Source organism: Rhamphochromis longiceps, linkage group LG8 (genome assembly GCF_057381845.1).
Source record: "Rhamphochromis longiceps isolate RC_006_pf linkage group LG8, R_longiceps_female_GT1.1, whole genome shotgun sequence".
NCBI classification, from domain to species: domain Eukaryota; kingdom Metazoa; phylum Chordata; class Actinopteri; order Cichliformes; family Cichlidae; genus Rhamphochromis; species Rhamphochromis longiceps.
The window spans coordinates 21,501,435-21,520,077 of NC_140564.1; the positions used below are offsets into that span (position 1 = coordinate 21,501,435).

Sequence of the window (18,643 nt, forward strand, 5' to 3'; positions counted from 1 at the left end):
TGTTAGCTGAACATGGACATGTGAGTCTTTTATCTGCAGCGTTTGTGATGGGCCTGCATAATTTAAAATATAATGCTGAAAGAAGCAAGACGAATGCAAGGGCGGAAAAATTAGTCATCTATTAGTAATAGGATATATGTAGAATGACTAATGTCTGACTTGGAGTCAAAGCCAAATGTTTTGGAAAAAATATCCCTTATTATGAGATATTATGAGATATTATGAGAAACAGAAACTGTATTTCTTCCTGGTCAGGAAGATATAACACATGGGAAGTCTAAATATACTTTCAGTTAATAGATGAGAATTTATTGGTATTGCCAAGCATTGCTGTTCAGTACTCATGTTCTGTGCTTTATAATCCAATTCCTCACAATTGAACATGTGCAGAGAAATGACACTAAATAAAGTTTTGTAGTCAGGCAATGCTGGTCTAAACTAGCTTTACTGCCCTTCGTCAGTTTACCCAGGAATCAAGCTAGCTGGCATGAGAATCAAGTCTACAGGTTCACAACACTGCTCATAAAAATGACAAAACATACCTGGTAGGAATCTCGCCATTCTCTGTTTCAAGGTTATGTTCTTGGGCAGCGCTGCATGACTTCCAAGGTTATTCCTATTTTGAGATTGTGACTACTTGGTACTTTTGAATCTGTAATGGAGCCTGGATCCAAGCTTGGTTATAATTTTGGGGAGCGGACAAAGGAAGAGAAATGTGGAGTGCAAAAAGATTATGTTGGCATGGCAAGAAACCATGCATTTTCAATGTTTTATAGCATGTGCCATAGTTTGGGTCAATACAGCTGTATGTCCTTCCTCATTACAGTATGTTAACAGTTTTCGACATCTCCTGAACTGATGTGCCTTCTTTGATGCTGAAAACGTCTCTTAACAGCAATGGTCCTTGATGTGATTGCGAGTTTAGTTTGATGTGACCTTTTAGAGAAGATCGATCGGTGTGCTATTTCTAAAATATTTTTACAGGCTTTGTGATCACAATAAATGCGGTCCGTAGCTCATTTCAGAGTTGGGTGGCCCGGGAGCGTACTGATAAGCACAGAACCGAATTACAGTTTTTCTACCTGACGTTTTGACTCTGAAACTCAGAGGGGACCGCCTGTTTGAAACAGAAACCTGATGTGCCAATTGAGCTGAGATCCGAGGCCAAGTGATGGCCCTATCAGGAACTGTTGCCAACAGGTAAGTCTGCTCCCACGTGTGGTTGCTTTCATACGGCTGCTAGGGGCGGGTGGTGGTGGTAGGTGGTAGGTGTAAGGGGGGTGGGGGGGGACATGGCCCATTGGCTTTAAGCCTGGAGTACGTCCTCCCTAGCAGGATGGATCAGCAAAGGAATGGCAGCATCGTGGATTAGTGCAGCCTGTCAAGGTCTGACGGTGCAGTGACAATTTAATCGCTGAACTGGCTCCCCATAGAAAAAGGAAGATGGGAAGAGGAAAAACAGGAAGGGAAAGTTAGGAGACTGTGGTCTTCATTTATATGATTCATTTTGTCATATCAGATTCTGCTAATACTGCTGTCAACGTCTCCCGGGTCCTGGAAGAAAAAAACCAAACAAACAGGCTCATGGAGACAGCAGACAGTCTCAGCCTATCCTCAAGCTTAGCCCTACAGAGAAACTACCAGTGTAGAAACAGCTTTCTTACTCATCAGGAACAAAGAAATGCATTTCATTTGTGAGACTTGTTGTTCTTCGTTATATCAGTATAGATGAACATTCAGCATGAACACACACAAACACACCGAATACATCTTTTTTGAAATTCTAGCTTTAAAAGCTACAAATAGTTCTCTGTCTGCACAGATGGGGTTTCGAAGGAACAGACATAAAACAAATCAATGTTCTTTTAAATATGATCTAATGCCTTATGCCAGCACAGCTTTGGATGAAGCAATCAAATGTGCAAATATTTCATGAATTATTTACGACTGCAGTCATTCATACCATTAGGGGGCAATTATTTTAATGTCTGATCAGTCAGAATCAGTGCAGAAAGTAGAATGCAAACAATAGAGCATTTGAATTTAGCTGCCATTGCAGTCTCACTATAAGTGAGTCAACAATTATTTTTTTCAGCTTCTGGCTTCACACTAATGAGGCAAGAAGTTACCATGGTAATAGTAGACACGAGCTACCTTTCCTTGCCAGGCTTTTAAAGCGCACGCTCAAGCACAAAGACACACACACACACGCACAGAGAGACACACACATGCACAGGGGAGAGGGACTTCATTGTCCAAGCTGAGGAGAATAAAAGCGACACCATTAAATACGTACTAATACTGAAAGGCGTGGTAAAACATACAGACGTGGGCTGCAGTCTGATTTTTTTTTCCCCCTCTTGATCATCATTATTAAAAGCAGCAATTAACAGCTCTTTGCCTTTTCAGTGTCTGACATCCAAACTGAATTTCCTTGACTTTAAGTAAACATAGCATTCATGACAAATCTGAACTGCTGAAATGTATGCATTTAAGCCTTTCCATCATATTAATGTCTTAGACTCTGTCTGGAGATGTTACCAATTTAAATCCACTATAGCAATAATTTTACTATATTAAATTAACTGGAGAAATTACACTGGTAAACAGCCATTGTTTAAATGACCTATTAGAATATATATATATATATATATATATATATATATATATATATTCGGGGTGCAACGATACGCAAAATTCACGGTTCGGTTCGTTTCGATACTTTGGTGTCACGGTTCGATATTTTTTCGATACAAAAAAATGTTCATGCCTTTTTAATTTGTCATTTGTTAAAATTATAAATATATATTTTAATTCAAAAGTACAGTTTTTAAATTTAATGTTGCTGAAACAACAAAATCATAAAAAACAAAATCTATCTGATCGAGGAATCACTCATCTTTGGAAAAGAGAGTTTATTACAGAGAAATGGCTCTTTCCAAAATAAAAGCTATACTATTCGCTTCTTCTGGGGTATACTCTCAGCAGCATATTAAACATATCAGGTCCCCATAAGGAGAATCATGTGCTAACGGCTGTCTAAATGACTCGGGTAAAGTTTGTAGCATGCGTGCTTGTTGTTTTTGTCTGCTTTCACTTGTCTTTGCACTAGGATGATGTCGGCGTAAATGTGCAGTCATATTCGTTGTGTTCCCACTAGTGCTGTCAGCGTTAATCTCGTTAAAATGACATTAACGCCATAACGCGGCAAATCCCCGTTAACGAGTTACCGTGGATGGCCCCGTTCGTGGGGCTGGACGACGTCAACACGTTAACAAGCTAACTGCGCTAACGCACTAATTCCCACCGATTGAGCATTGCGTGGCACATCCGACATACTGTTTTACTTTTGTCCATGACGTGCTTACCATCAGGGTCATGCTTCACATGAAAACCAAGATAGTTCCAAATGCCAGATCTGAATGAGGGTGGGGGAGGTTCAATTTCAGGTAGCGTTGAGTCAGTTGCCATGTTGCAACGAGCTTAGCTTCTGTCTCGCTAACTTGCGTTGCGCTCAGTGGATCTGCACTTGACAGTGCAGCCTAGGCGGAGTAGTCGAACGCAGATCCACTGAGCGCTCAACACAGACAGCATTGTCAGAAGAAAAGTTAAAATAAATAAAAAATGTTGTATTGTTCGATACATATGCGTACCGAACCGAAAGCACTGTATCGAACGGTTCAATATCGATACGAGTATCGTTGCACCCCTAATATATATGTAACTGGAACAATAACAACAATGCAAACCATTTATATATTTACTCTCATGCTACTCTTCATTCTGTTTCAACTATAAAGCTAACTTGCAGTAGCTTTGCATCATCTTTGCAACACAAGCCAGCCTCTGTGTAATATGCTGTTGAAACAATACCCATACAAGTTAGGATTCATTCTTTTGAGAGGAAGCAATTTTTTTCTTTCAGTGAACATCGACTATTGCTGCTACTGAAATCTGCAAGCAAAACCTTCTATCCAGACAAGAAATTGGTTTCAACGCATGGGACAAGAACGCAGCAGAAAGAATACTGGTCTGAAAAAGCTGATGTACTGCACACAAGTCCACATACAGCAGCCCGGAATTCATGCTTGCTGTATTTCATGCCCAAAGCATGCACAGCATCCTGAATATTATTCCTATTGCTGTGTGTTACCAAACTATGACACAGTGCTGCAGGTGGTGGCCAAAGAACTGCATTGGATTTTCATTGCAACTAATATATTCCGCAATGCCCTCCAACCAAACAAACTCTCTCTGAGCAAGGAGAAGAGAGAGAAAGTGCTTCCAAGTTTTCAGTCATAACTGTATACGCTTGTGACTCTGTGTTGTGAGTGTTACTCAACCCAGAACAGTTAGCATGCACCATTATTCATGGAGTGTGGTTTGTTGAAGTAACTGTCAGGCTCTGGCAAGTCCATCCTGCACTGGCATAGCCTAAGTATCCCAAAATTCTGCAGTAGGGCCTATGTAACACTGAATTCTTCCACTGCAAGGATCACTGGATTATGGACTATCATTACCATGGGCATCCTCTATTCTAGAACAGTACTTAAGGTGCAGTTTTATTCTAAGACCTACACCACTACCTGCCCAACTGCTGTGGTGCTGAATATAGCACTAAGAAAAAGATGACATGATTGCATATGACAGCCATCTCTGCTACACCTCTTGATAATATATTCCTCCTCCTTTTTTTACATGGAGTTCTTTTTTTTTCTGTTACAGAATATATATGCTTTCTACCTTTGTGCACTTAGTGAGCTTGACATCTCATGGTAAAAAAAAAGCGTGTTATCGTTTTCATGTGGCAATTCATGTTAAATGCTAAATGTATGAAACAAGTATCTATGAAACAAACAAACACTGAATAAATCTTTTTCATTTCAGACCTATTTGTTAGTCACACTATTAGAAAAAATTAAATTTTGCAAGGAGAATGGGAAGCTCTTTAAGACCGGGAAAAATAGTGGCTGTCTGGTGATTACATGAAATTTCTTTTGCATTCAGCAACCAACTACAAGTGGTTGTGATAACCAACTGGTTACCAAGAAGTTGTATAGCAACACCCATCAACTTCTGGGCAACCTTGCAATTGAAAGTCAAGTCAAGTGTCCAAATCACCCAGTGGGAGGCAATCTGTATGGTGGCCCTGAGAGGTCAAATGTAATGCAACTTAAAAAAAACACCAGCAAATAGAAAAAAGCTGCAAAAGAACACAAAAGGAATGTGTTTTTGGTGTGATAATAATGTGACAGACCAGCTGTGGCAGTGATAGAAACCAAAACGTGAAGGATTGTACTGAGATGTGCTTGAAAGAAGCGGAGGATTCTTTAGTGCTGTGAGGGGGGAAAAGGACCGAAGGTAATATGTGATTTAATATCATGATTTGAATAATACAGTAGATACAGGTTTACTGTTAGCGTGTCACCTCCGCAGCTGAACTCTTCTGTTGTTTTCATTCAACCTCCAATTTGTTTTGTGCGGCTTTGAGGCAGTTTTTTATTCACTGGTCTTTTTCTAAGTTGCAGTGCGTCTGACCTCTCGAGGCCACAGTAAACAATCACTGGCAAAGTTCACAAATAACTGCAGTCCAGTTTAAACACATACTGAACACATCTGAGTTAGATTGTGCAACTTGTCTGTGACACATTTCTTTGGAGTTGGGGACTTGATTCAGCTGGTTGCCAACTGATTGTAGTCTGGTTATATGCCTATATGAAAGCAACGTGAAAAGTGCCTCATTTGTGGTTAATTTGCAGGAACTGCAGAATTTCAGTTTCTTAATTTCATAGGACAAAGTTTACAAGTTCATTGTACATGAATGAATTAACTTTTTCATGCCATTGTTTTCCAGCTGCTGTTTTCCCTAATGTGACTGCAGCATAGCACATACCATTTACCATGGTTGGAGTTTGAGATAAATGTTTTAAAGCTTCATCCCATCCAGAAGAAAAGATACCCACTTCAGTATTTTGGTCATTTGCCTGCGCCACTAAACCAAGTAAAATTTTTGGTCCCCTTAGGAAAAACGGGCCGCTGATCTATCAGCAACATTAAAATCGCTGACAGCTGAAGTGAGTAACATTGATCATACTCAATGAATTGTTCTGCACGGAAATTCTGTGCCCTGGAACTCATGTGGATGTCAGTTTTCCACCTCCACATCCCCATCATAATGCCACTGCCATAGCAGGACAATGCGCCAGCCACGCCCCAAAAACTGACCTGGGAAAAATGAGTTCAAAGCAATAAAGAGTTCAAAGATTTGATCCAGCTTTCAAAATTGCCAAATCTCAACATAATTAAGCATTCAAGAGATGCCCTGCAGCCACATTCATGGAGGTCCCAACCTACAGTCCACATGATCCAAAGCATCAGCTGCCAAGAACCCAGTGCCAGACACCGTACCCAGAGGTCCTGCGCTCTGTCCTGGCCGTCACAGCTTTTCCAGTAGTGGGTCTACAACATATTAGGCATGTCACAGTAAATGCCAAACATGTTCTGGTTTGATCTGTGAGAAATTCTTTTGCCATCTTCTACAAATAAAAGAAGAAAACCTTTTGTAAGGGTTTTTTTGTTATCTCTTTTGTGATAATCCTGAATGTGACTAGGCTGTCATGTGTTGAGCCTCACAAGACTTTTGAATTCTTGTACATTTATTGTACAAAAGGCACGGCACTGATGTGAAAGTAGGTCTTAAACTCGCATTTGCATGTTTATTTTGGGAGCCTTATTAGCATTGGCAAACATGAACATCCGGCAGAGTGGTGGGAGAAGGGGCTAGGAGGAGGAGAGCAGAGGAAATGTTTCACAACAAATTAAATTGATTCCTAAGTTCAAAACGGTGTTTCCCTACAATAATTCAAATGTTTAGAGACGATTCTGACATCTTTAGCTGTCACATGTTGGAAAATATCCAACCGGCTCTGAGGCCCTGGAGGTCTGGAAGAAAGCATGACATCAAACAAGGCAGCGATCTTTAAACCTTTCCTTTTTCTGTATTTTAGTGGGAGAGGTCACAGTTCTCAGATCAGGACACTGATATGACTTTCCTTGAAGGGCTGATCGATCATGTGCGAATTTACTTTCGTGAACAATATCTGTGACAGGAAGAAGGCAAGAAGATAACTATGTATAGACTATAAGACGAAGATGATGGAATAGCAGCGTCTTTATGTGTCTTTGTTTGTTTGTGGGGTTTTTTTTAGCTTTCAGCTGGTTGTTATGGTTTAATCCTCAAAAAATAAAACTGCGGGCCACCATTTTCAGCAAACAAGCTCACACAAGCTTATTGTACACTACAACTTCAGCATGAAATGACTGAGTAGAAGATCAAACGTAAACAAATAACTTAACAAGCCATAAATGCAGCCACACGGTTGAGGAATCTGTGCATTAAACAGGAAAGAAAGTATTTGTAAATTTTGGATTAACATTTGTTGTCACAAACAATGGGATGTTCCTGCTGTGAATATTTAAACACACATTTGCTGTATTTCATGTAACTTTCTGTATCATTATAAGTTAAAAATTATATTCACGTTTCTTAAAATGCATTTTAAAACATCTGATTTCAACTTCAACTTGCAAATTTTGTCTTTATGTCGCCGCGCTGCTTTGAACTTGTTGTGACCCCCCCAAGAGCTCAGAAATCACCTTATGCAGCTTTAACGAAGAATGGGAGTTTTCATTTATTCCACATGACTTCCTGCAAGCTTTGATGTAATTTCTGTCTTAGATCAGAAGCCCACTTGGACGCCCCTCCCAGTAGCAATATCATTAAAACACAATCCACTTGGCAGTGATTTATTTATTTATTTATTTATTTATTTATTTATTTTTTGAGTGAAATGATCATATTTTTTTCTAACTTACTGCTTGGACTTCTCTCTGGAAAAAAACAACAACCTTTCAATAAAAGTACTCACAAACCTGTAATCATTCTTTCACACAACAGGCACTCCGCTGTGTCTCTAGGTCAGGCCCTCCAGTCATTCCTGAGTCCTATATTCATCATTCAGCTGTCGCTAATTATAGCCCAGAGTGTAGTTGCAACAAGTCTTCAGGGTGTCTTGATGCTGTCACACAGGTGACATGCTCGAAATTATTGTAGCTGCCACAATAATATGACATGAAACACACACTGCATTGAGCTTGCATCATTTAATAATTCCCAGCATCAGCTGTATACTTTTTTTTAAAGTTAACACAACTTATAATTACACTATCAACTAAACTGCCAGTATATTCTGAAATAAGAATAATTTTACATTTAAACACTTTCTAGTCATTTCCTATGAACATTATGCTTGTTTTATTTCATATTTCATATGTTATATTTTACAATACATTGAATATTGAATATTTGGCTAAAACCTGATACAGAAATTTGCAAATTCGTCAAATTCTGTAGCTGTTTAACGTCTTAACAAAATGTTATCAAGAATCACTTTTTTTTCTCATTTACGGAAAACCTTTTAACTAAAGCAGCACCTTGACTCTCTACCTCAGTACTCAGTGAAATTTCGTGACATGTACATTCCAAAAATCCAAATAAATGTTAGGCCCTCACTGAAGGCGGTTCTGACTATGAAACGGGGATCGACAGCTGCCTGTTCCAGCTCAAGACAGCCTTCACCAGATTTGCAGGTCAGATGGGTGTTGAGGCGCAGCGAGAAGCAGAATGTGACAGGATATCCACACAGAAGCTGTGGAGAGAGTGATGGAGGGCTTCTGCAGGTTCACCTGTGCCTTAACAAGATTTCTCTGGGTCCTATGGAAGCCTTGTCACAACTTTTTTCCCTCTAGGTAGATATTGATTGCCAGAGGCTCTCCTTTGGCACAGCTGAACTGAACAAGTAAGTTTGGACTTTGCAGATATTTAAATCACAGAACAAAGGACGGCATCGTTGCAAAAAAATGAATTATGCTCAGTAACCAATATCCAGTAATGGGTCATTTAAAGCCAGAACTGATATTTAAATCAGACTTGATTAACCACCCACATTGACTTTTTATAGCCAGTTTATGTTTTTTTTCCCCTCGTAAAACATTGTATGTTCTGTTTTGAGAACACCAGTCAATTCTTTAAATTTAGCTTCCAGGGAGCCAGACTTTCTTGTAATAGTTTAAAGTGGACTAGAGCAATAATTCTCCAGGCTTTCTAAAGATCTTTCAGAGTTTGTTCTTTGACCATTTTCAGGTTTTTTTTGTTCATTTGTTAAATCACTTAAACTAAACTGTTAATCATTCAGGCAGAGAAAAGGTACCTAACTCCAAGGATGAACCAGCGTTTTATATATAACAGACAACAAAGAAGCCATTTTAAATTGCAACTTTTGGCACTTTGTTACTAGGAGCCTGCCACAAAAACACATAATTTGTCCCAATTTCAAAATGGCAAAGATAACACACTTTGGCAGGCATAATTTTTTTTGCTTCAATAAGGTGACTCCCAGACAGCTGTTAGCTAAAAACGTGGCATATCTCAACACTATTTGGAGTGAGTCCTTTAAAAGATTTAGGGAACTTCGGGACAAAAAAAATGGCAGCCCTAAAAGAAAGTCACAGGTATGGCACATTACAAAAGAACTGGACTGAAAAATCAGACACAGCAGGTCTTACAGACTGCTAAATCCAAACTGTGTCCAACAAGTATGGAGGATGTCAGGAGTGAGGGCGGTGCAGCCATCTGGAGTTGCATTTTAGTCAATAGTTTTGAGCATTTTTTCAAATTGGAGTTATGAATGCAGAAAAGCACCGCCAGATTTTGATCCACTATGCAATGGAAAGCTTTCACTGCCGACGGCTTCTTCTTACAAGAGGAGTGGAATGTCCTTCAAGAAGAATAGTTCCTGAAGCCTACTTAAAGAAATTACAAGAAAGCTTGCCGAAGAGAGCTTTGTTGGAGAAGAAAGGTGGTCATTCAAGTTTGTTAGAACTGTAGAAACTCTGTTTTGTGTGTGTGTGTGTGTGTGTGTGTGTGTGTGTGTGCAGATAGATCAATAACCTGCTTCACCTGTGGAAATAGAAACAAAGAGGTGGCTCAAGACTTCTGCACAGTACTGTATAAACAAGTGATACTTTTTATCTATTACAAATGTGAAGCAAATTAATTAAACTGCATGAGAGAGACACACAGTAGATGCTTTCTGATGCAGGTGAATAATTTTTAATGTCAAAGGCATTAAAAATACCCTGGGGCTGCATTGATTTCCTCAATAAGTTTAATTGAGTTAATTGACACCAGTTTACTTATTCCTGTCTGGTTACATGATGTGTCAAGGGTGTACTTGCTTGCTACCTTTATTTATTCTCTTGTGCAGTCACAGAGTGAGTGTCAGGCAGAGTAAAACAAAAGGAATACAGCAAAGATGATCATGTCACAAACGAAAGGCAAAAAAGAAAAATCAAGGAAAAAATCAATTTCTTTCAAGTGAGATCAAAGAAGGATATAACAAGAGCTGCTTCTTAACACTTACCATTAAAATGTGGTGCAGACTGAGGGGCCATGTCAGACAAAAATTTTTTTTCCAAGCTTAATACGGAAGGAGAAAGGCATTTTATAAGATTGCTATCATCATTACTACTTTTGTCAGAGCAAAGTGAAGACAGAGGTTTCGTCACGTTCACTGCTCCGTGGTTGAATCTGCAACTTTTTTTCAGAGAATTAGCATCTGTTCAGCTAAAGTATATCCGATCCCTCTTCTAGTGGTTCAGGTGATAACAGATCTTAATTTATTGTGCATTTGCACATTGATCTTCCCGTTTCATGGGTTTCATCACTTCCAGAACTAATTTAGCTGGACTGAGTGAAAACGAGTTGAGACTAGTGAATGAATTGTTGATGGATTGGGGGGGGACAAAGAGCGTTTCAGTGCCGAGACAGAAACACGGTGCAGCCTTCAAACTCACCTGCAGTGTCTGTGAACCCCAGCCACGGTTTCAATGATCGAACACTCTCCCTCATTCAGACAAAAGGCTAGGTCCTTGTCTTCCACACATGGCTTGAAGACCTCCGAACGAAGGCTGGGATGTGTTGGGGCGAGCGCTGAAGAAAGACAAGAGGAAACCAATTTAGTTCAAATTGAACAGTTTTATATATTTTTAAAAAAATCCTCTCATTCTTTAGCAACTTAAATCAACAGGAACATTTTTCTAAACTTCTTTCATGTGAAGCGGCAAATGTCATTCAGCAGCAATTTACTTATTTGTAATGAAACAACCACTCTTGTTAGATTGGAAGAGAAGATTTCATTCCTCGCTCCCTTGCGAATCTCAGTGGGCTAAAAGCAAGATAGCCCAGGGAATGATTGTGTTTTATTAAGGACTGATTAAAATTGGTGTTTTCAGCTTGAAGAGACAAAGAGAGGAAAGTAATGATGACTGAATTAACACTTGCACTGTTTTTGGTGTATGTGCTCGCATCATTATTAAATACCATGTATTATGCCTGCTTTTTTGTTGCAAATGAAGCCGTTTAACCACAACTTCTAAGTGAAATTCCCGTTCTGCTGCTTTAGTAAACATAGCTGAAAAACTCGGGAATATATTAACGAGGTAAGGCAGAGAGATGTGAATACGTTAGCGCTGCGCTACCCAGAGACACAACACAGAGTGATGGGCTTGGTGATGCAACTTTGATTTTCTTCTTCTAGTCTGACCCTGAGCTGCTCTCACATAAAGAGCATGGCTGCTGTGTACGAGCACCGCAATGCAGGGTTCTCCACCCTGTGAAATATGCACAGCTGTCAGACATGTCAGCACCACAACTATTACGTGCAACCACGTGCAAAATTTGTCCAAACACTATCAGAATTACCCAAGCACACATGTGTGTGCACAATGACACAGAGCACTGGCAATTGGATTGACTAGTATTATACCCCAATACCTTGCCAATACAACTGGATTACTCATCTGATTCTGCTTTCATCCATTTATGTGGTGCACAGACACACCTTTTTAACACCATGTTCTGGTAATTGTAATTCCTTTTGTATGAAGCTCCCACATCTTTCATGCCTGATCCTCTGTACGCTGTGCAGCACGCTTTGGCTGGCAAGTGGCATTTTTACAGCTGTGCCTCTAGTCACCATGCGCACACGGAGGGCTAAAAACTTGATAATCTGTTTGTTGTGCCCCAGTGTCCAGTTCAATCGATGTTTTGTTTATGGCTATTGATTGATAAATCTGGGGCTCTTGATGTAAGGCCCAAGAGCTGATGAGAGATCAGAGAGAACACAAGGAGATATGTGTTGCTCCTGAGGCTACCCGAGACTCTTCTATGTCAGAGTAAAAACTTTGGAAGACATTATTTAAACTACTTATTGTGGCGGTTTAAATGTAAACTCTTTAGTAGTAAAAAATACCACTGGTATCTTATAAGGTAGACACAAACACAGTAGAAAAGTAAAACATTTTTTTTACTCTACAAAAGTAGGCCTCAAACCAAAGTTGACTCTTTCACTCTCTAGGCTTTAAAAGACACAGGGATTATATGGTGTATTATTAATTCCACAAACTCCCAGAGTGAATCATTAAAAGGTTATCTATTCAAAGATGTAACTTTATTAATAGAAAATAGAACACAACGTCCCCCTGTGGTATGCACATCCCTCACAATAATTGTCACGGCTTTTAAAGCCTCCTGGATATTTTATTCAGAAAGCAGCAGACAGTGACTACACGTGAGAAGTACCACAATTGATATTCAAAGACAACACCCACTATGCCAGGTCAGTGGTTCAGCTCTAAGCATGTGAGGCAGAGGGTTCCAGCTAAAGAGGAAATTGATTTTGTGCTGTAAGGCTAACCGTTGATATATTTACAATAGAAAGCCAAGGTCATCCAGATACCAAACACCTCCAAGTACCTGCAACACAAGGAATCCGATCTGTGCTGGAAAAAAATCAAAAACTTTATTCTTCAAAGTTGCCATTGTATTTTATGCGAAGCAGTCTCTACAGCAAGCTTTTCCTGATATATCATTAGTTTATCATTTCCTGCATGAGAAGTGGCTCAAGCATAGCACTGCTTCCAGCTTCCAGTTTGGATTCGGGAGACAGACACTATCTCTACTTTTAAGATTAGTCTTAAAACTTTCCTTTTTGCTAAAGCATATAGTTAGGGCTGGACCAGGTGACCCTGAATCCTCCCTTTATGCTGCCATGGGCATAGGCTGCAGGGGGATTCCCATGATGTTTTTCCTTTTTAGTCACCTTTTTCACTCACTTGGTGTTAGTAGACCTCTCTGCATTGAATCAGATTGTTATTAATCTCTTTCTGTCGCCAAAGTGCGGCTCATAGGGGCTCATTTGATCGTTGGGTTTTCTCTGTATGTATTATTGTAGGGTCTACCAGCACCTTGAGGTGGCTACTGTTGTGATTTGGCGCTATATAAATAAATTTGAATTGAATTGAATTGAATTCTTAAATCCCATGTTGGTAATGGAGCTGAAAAGTAGGAATTGACACATACACATATATATATTATTTATTCTCCAAGAGAAAAAGCTCTCAACAGCACAGTCCAAAAGCACCTTCTGTATACTATTTCAATTTTTCAGACAGACAATGTGTCAGTTTCACACCCAGAAGGGGAGAGGCTGACATAAGCTCCTAAAATTAAACATATTATGGCAAAAAGATTTCCATAATAGCTGATTTTCAAAATTTTGTGTGGGCTGCAGTGATTCATCCAAACCTATAAGATGTGGCAGTGAATGCAAGCATTTCAACACGTTGTCCGTTTCTTTAAAATACAATGAAAAATGTCTCACCCGTCAATCTACAACTACCTAACAAAAAACAAACAAACAAACACATAGGTTTTTTTTGTTAAAGTCTTTAAGGATTACATCTACTCTCTTAGCCCCCTTGTCCAAATCAGGAAACAAGTCATCTTCAGATATGTTCGTCCTTGAGCGGTACACGCTGTCAATTTCTTATGGGTTTCCATTTCATCATCCTTGACAGGCAAGAATTGGTTTAAAAAAAATCTGCAGCATAGCAAGCACAACTCAGGGACTTTTGAATGAGCACATGTCAAGCTGGAAACAAGAGCAAGTTAATAAAGGGATTAGAGGGTTTCTTGTTATCAAAACAAGAAAGTGATAATCTGTGTTTGAGTTTTTGGATATTATGTTTACTGCATTGCCATTCCTTGACATTCAAAGAATTAACCCTGAAAAAGTCTGTGTAAATTCGTTGGCTGGTACAAGTACTTTAATGAGTTAAGGACATTTTTCATATCAAACCAGTAGTGGGAGCGTATCACACTTTTTTCAAATTAATCTTCATCTTCATTATAGAGGTAACAGCTGATAAATGAGGTGTCCCTCGCTTTTAGTTTTTATTAAGATTTAATGTCATGACTAATTATGACAACCACACAAGTTAGTATGACGTTCATTTATCAACACTTTTAATGAAGCATTTTACAAAATAACCCCCCTGCAAAGCAAGCCTCTAGCAAACTCTATGAACCTATGTATGCTAGGTAGCTGTAAAAACCATGGTGGAAAATGTGCTAATAAATGGCAGCTGCAGTGGGAGCATGATTCATCCTGGACTCTTTGAAATCATTTTCACGTCTCTCACTCTCCCCGTTGCACAAAGGCAATCCAGATTGCTCAATCCCTTGGTAACTTTCAAGGAATCTACTGGCTGGGGATCACAGATTCAAATGATGCTTGAAAGATCAGAGTTATCTGGGAAGAATACCAAGGCTAGTGCTTTTTCTCTCCCTCAATACAATTAAGTTGAAGTGTATAACTTCAGTAAGTTCAAGAATTTGCACATAATCGTTCTTCACATTAGAAAACATGCCGGGAATGTAAAGATATGCTGGTCTAAAATAAATGTAAAGCAACTCCACTTCCATAACAAAAGCAAAGTCTCTGGAGCTAACATTTAAACTGTGCAATTCAGACACATCATGACTTTAGATGTAGTAAAACGGAAAGTTGGTGTTATAAACTCGGGCAAAGTCAGCCTTCAGATTATATGCTACACGTTGTAGCATCCACATTGGCGTGAAAAGGGGGGTCTCAGGGGTTTCTGCAGTCCTGTGCAAAGCTAAGTACACCCTTACTGCTTCCATAGCAATTAAGAGGGTAAGTAGCAGCCAGGCACTGCCAATCTAATGCACTTCATTTTTTGGATCATCAGCGAGTGTGACTACCTCTATAAAAGCAAAGATTTTGGCAGTTTGCTGGTCTGGAGCATTCAGGTACGTGTCAACACAATGCAACAGTCTTCCCAGCAATTTTACCCTAAAAGTCAGAGCAACTGCAAAAACTGCCTCAGTTAGCATATTAAATGGTTCATTACAGTATAATTAGAAACGTACTGAAGAAGTATGGCTTGTCAGGAGAAAGCCTCTTCTTTCTAAAAAGATTATGGCAGCATAGCTAAGGTGTCCAACGTTTTATCAAAACAAACCACGAGACTTCTGGAATAATATCATTTGGAAAGACAAGAATCAAAGTGGAGATGTCTGGCCATCACAAACCCATCACAGCATATCAGCACAAACACCTCAGACTAACTGTCAAGCACAGAAGTGTAGAGATGATGACTGGGGCTGGTTTTGCAGGCACAAGACCTGGACATCTTCTAGTCATAGAGTTGACCATGGACTCTTTATACCAAAGTATGCTACAGTGAAGCATGAGGGCATCTGTCCAAGAGCTAAAGCAAATTAGGTCATGCAGCAGGTCAATGATGCAGCAGAATGGCCAAAAAAAAATCTAGGTGTTGCAATGACCCAGTCCAGTCCAGACCTCGAATAGATGCTGCGGTGGAACCTGAAGGAATATTGTTGAAGAATGGTTCAAAACTCCTCTACAAGGATATACAAGCTGATAAAGTCATGCAGAAAACAAAAAATGCAGAAAAAGGTGATTCTAGTAGCTATTGAATTAGATTGCGTGCTTAACTTCTCATGACTATAAAAAAGCTTTCTGGGGGTAACTAACATCTACAATGTTTGCCTTTACTCTTTCATAGTAAGCATAAAATAATGTTCCATAACATAAGCATCATTCTTAACCAGTGCACTCACCTTGACATATGAAAATTTGACCTGCCCGTGAAGAATGAGCTCTAACACCGTTTTTTTCAGGCAGGTAGAATTGTTCTGCATCACTTTTCAATGCCCTATAATTATCTTAAATGGAATAACTGTCGGTGGCATATGTCACTTCAGTTTCACAGTGCCATGTTCATTTTTTAGTTCCAATGCTTGAATCCCCTCAACTGTTAATTATAGTGCAGCTGAAAGCTGTGGTTATATATTTCGATTTTTGCAGCTTAGCTTCAAATTCACATTGTGGCATCATCAACTTTAAAAAAGGAATTGCACTGTTCTGGTCTCCATATTTAGTATATACTCTGTAGACATTTGCAAGACTTTACACACAGTGCAGTGGAATGCATAAACACCAGCACGTCTCATAGTATAGACAGCATCTTTGTTATATACAACACAAGAGACAATTCTATTTACAACTGTAGCATTTTCCTTCTATGGCTTCCTTCTAATGCGCTCATTAGTGTGCTTGTGCTGAGTCTCATCCCTCAGGAGACTGTGGTTGGGAGAGAACCAGCTGTGTTTACTGCAGCACACATCAAAGAGGGCCTTACAACGTAAAGGGAAAGTCTTAAGGGGGCCTGCTGATTGCCTACCCATCATGCACTGCTGCCTTTTGGACAGAACCATATTCAAGACTGTATACAGTAGAGTGCAGTGTGTATGGACAGCACAATGGCTCTGACAATGCCATCTATCATAATGGTTTGGTGCTTGGATTTTTTCCCTCGGAAGCAGCACTTTAAACTTTGAAGCAAAAATATATATATATATATAATAATAATTTCTGGATTAATTCAAGGGAGAATAAATACTGATTGCACTGCTTTTCCTCATGGGATACATTAAAAGCCCAGTAGCTTATGCTTATCTCAAGATTCAAGTAACACAATAAGTATGAAAAATAGATAAACCAACTACATTAAACAACGCTTCAAAGCTTTTGCAAATGTATGTAATATGGAGGGCAATATGAAGGGAGATTTCCTTCTTTGTGAGAGTTTTTTGTGGTGGGTGGATCAAGGCAGTTAATCAAAAATGATTTTCAATTGTTTTGTTTTATTTAGATTCCAATGATGATGTGCTGTATGCACGTCTGAGCTTGAATAAGCAGGTGAAAAATATTGATTTGAATAAACATAGCTTTGGTAGAGAAATTAAACATTCCTGTCAGTTGTTATTGATTAATAAGTAGTGTAGGGTTTTTGCCTGCTACCAGAAGCTTGAGAAAGAGAATCTGCGGATAAAGCTGCTGGACCTGAGCCATCATTCGCTCTTGTGATGGCCCGTGCCAGTGTCCGAGATGAGCAAGGCTGCCCTGGGCCTTGCTTGCTTACTGTGGAGGAGGCTGTGGACACTGACAGTCGCCCTTGTGAAATGAGACCCATTATGCAAAACAGAGTAAGTCAGTTTTGTTTTCAAGCACTGTGAGACACAGAGTTGTTTTTTTCTTCTTGGATTTATTAACTCTCCCCAAAGTAATTTATTCCATCTGCAACATATGATACAAAATATGCTATATACTGTTTGTTACATAAGCCTAATATATGCATGGACAGTGAATACAGCAGGATGATGAAAAGTACAAACTTTAGCCATTTATTTTTGTCATAAAAAAGCCCTGATGAACACATACTCAGCTACAGGTCAGAGAGACAGCAGAGGTCACACTCGTACACAGGCAAATGCACATACATACTGAACTATGTCATGCATGATCATAAGATTACAAGCCTTAGGAGACCTTCTGTTCCCAACATGACAGAAAACAAACAGTCGTTGACCCCCGGGACAGTTGGTTAAAGGTGGCAGTCACTATGTGTAAGCAGGGTTGAAGAGCACAGGGCCTTGGTTACCATGACAGCCCAGTGACAGGCACTTGGTGGACCATTTGTCACAGGTACTCAGGCCGCCCTTCATTCTAGTCCAATGTGAACTGACCTTAAAGTCCCAAAGCTGTGAACCACTATAAACAGTGTGCAGTATTTGGTTCATAATGTAATAGAAAAATCCACTTACATACATCAAATATTCCTTTATTTTCTGGCCACTGAGACATTTTTTAGTCTAGTCATTATCTACATGTAGTAGCATCACTTCTTGAAGAACTAAAAAGGCTTTTGAAAGTGTGCCAGGCCCAAAGCAGCAGGTTAATAAAGTAGACTCCAGAAAACATCACACATGCATTAAACCTCAAGGGAGCAATTCAGCCCCTAATGAAAAGCTTTAATAATCTACATTATCTTCTGACCCTGTGTCACAGGAAGCTTGATTAAACCGCGGATGACCACACAAAACACACACAACAACTCAGCCCCTGCAGTTTCAAAGCCATCTTTCTCCCAAACCAGCTCCAAACAAGTCATAAAGCGACGTTAAAAATTCACTCCACACCACACGCAGCAAAGTGCAAGTATTTTGCATCCAGGAGATCGAACCCGAAAGTCCAAATTGCCTATACCGCGCTCGACCCTAGCTTGTTGTCTGATGTGTACTGTAGCTCTGCTGGAGTTGAACATGTCTGCACTGTCAGACATAAGCAACATCTCC

The 18,643-nt window shown here is 39.5% G+C and overlaps 1 protein-coding gene across 1 annotated transcript in view; it reads right to left on the bottom strand.

Moving 5' to 3' along the window:
• Positions 1–18,643, bottom strand: part of nrg3b (neuregulin 3b) — a 231,790-nt gene that overhangs the window by 112,619 nt on the left and 100,528 nt on the right. Inside the window, exon 2 of the mRNA XM_085415293.1 lies at positions 10,915–11,050. Within this exon, the coding sequence (XP_085271419.1) occupies positions 10,915–11,050 (136 nt within the window). The remainder of the gene's footprint in view (positions 1–10,914; positions 11,051–18,643) is intronic.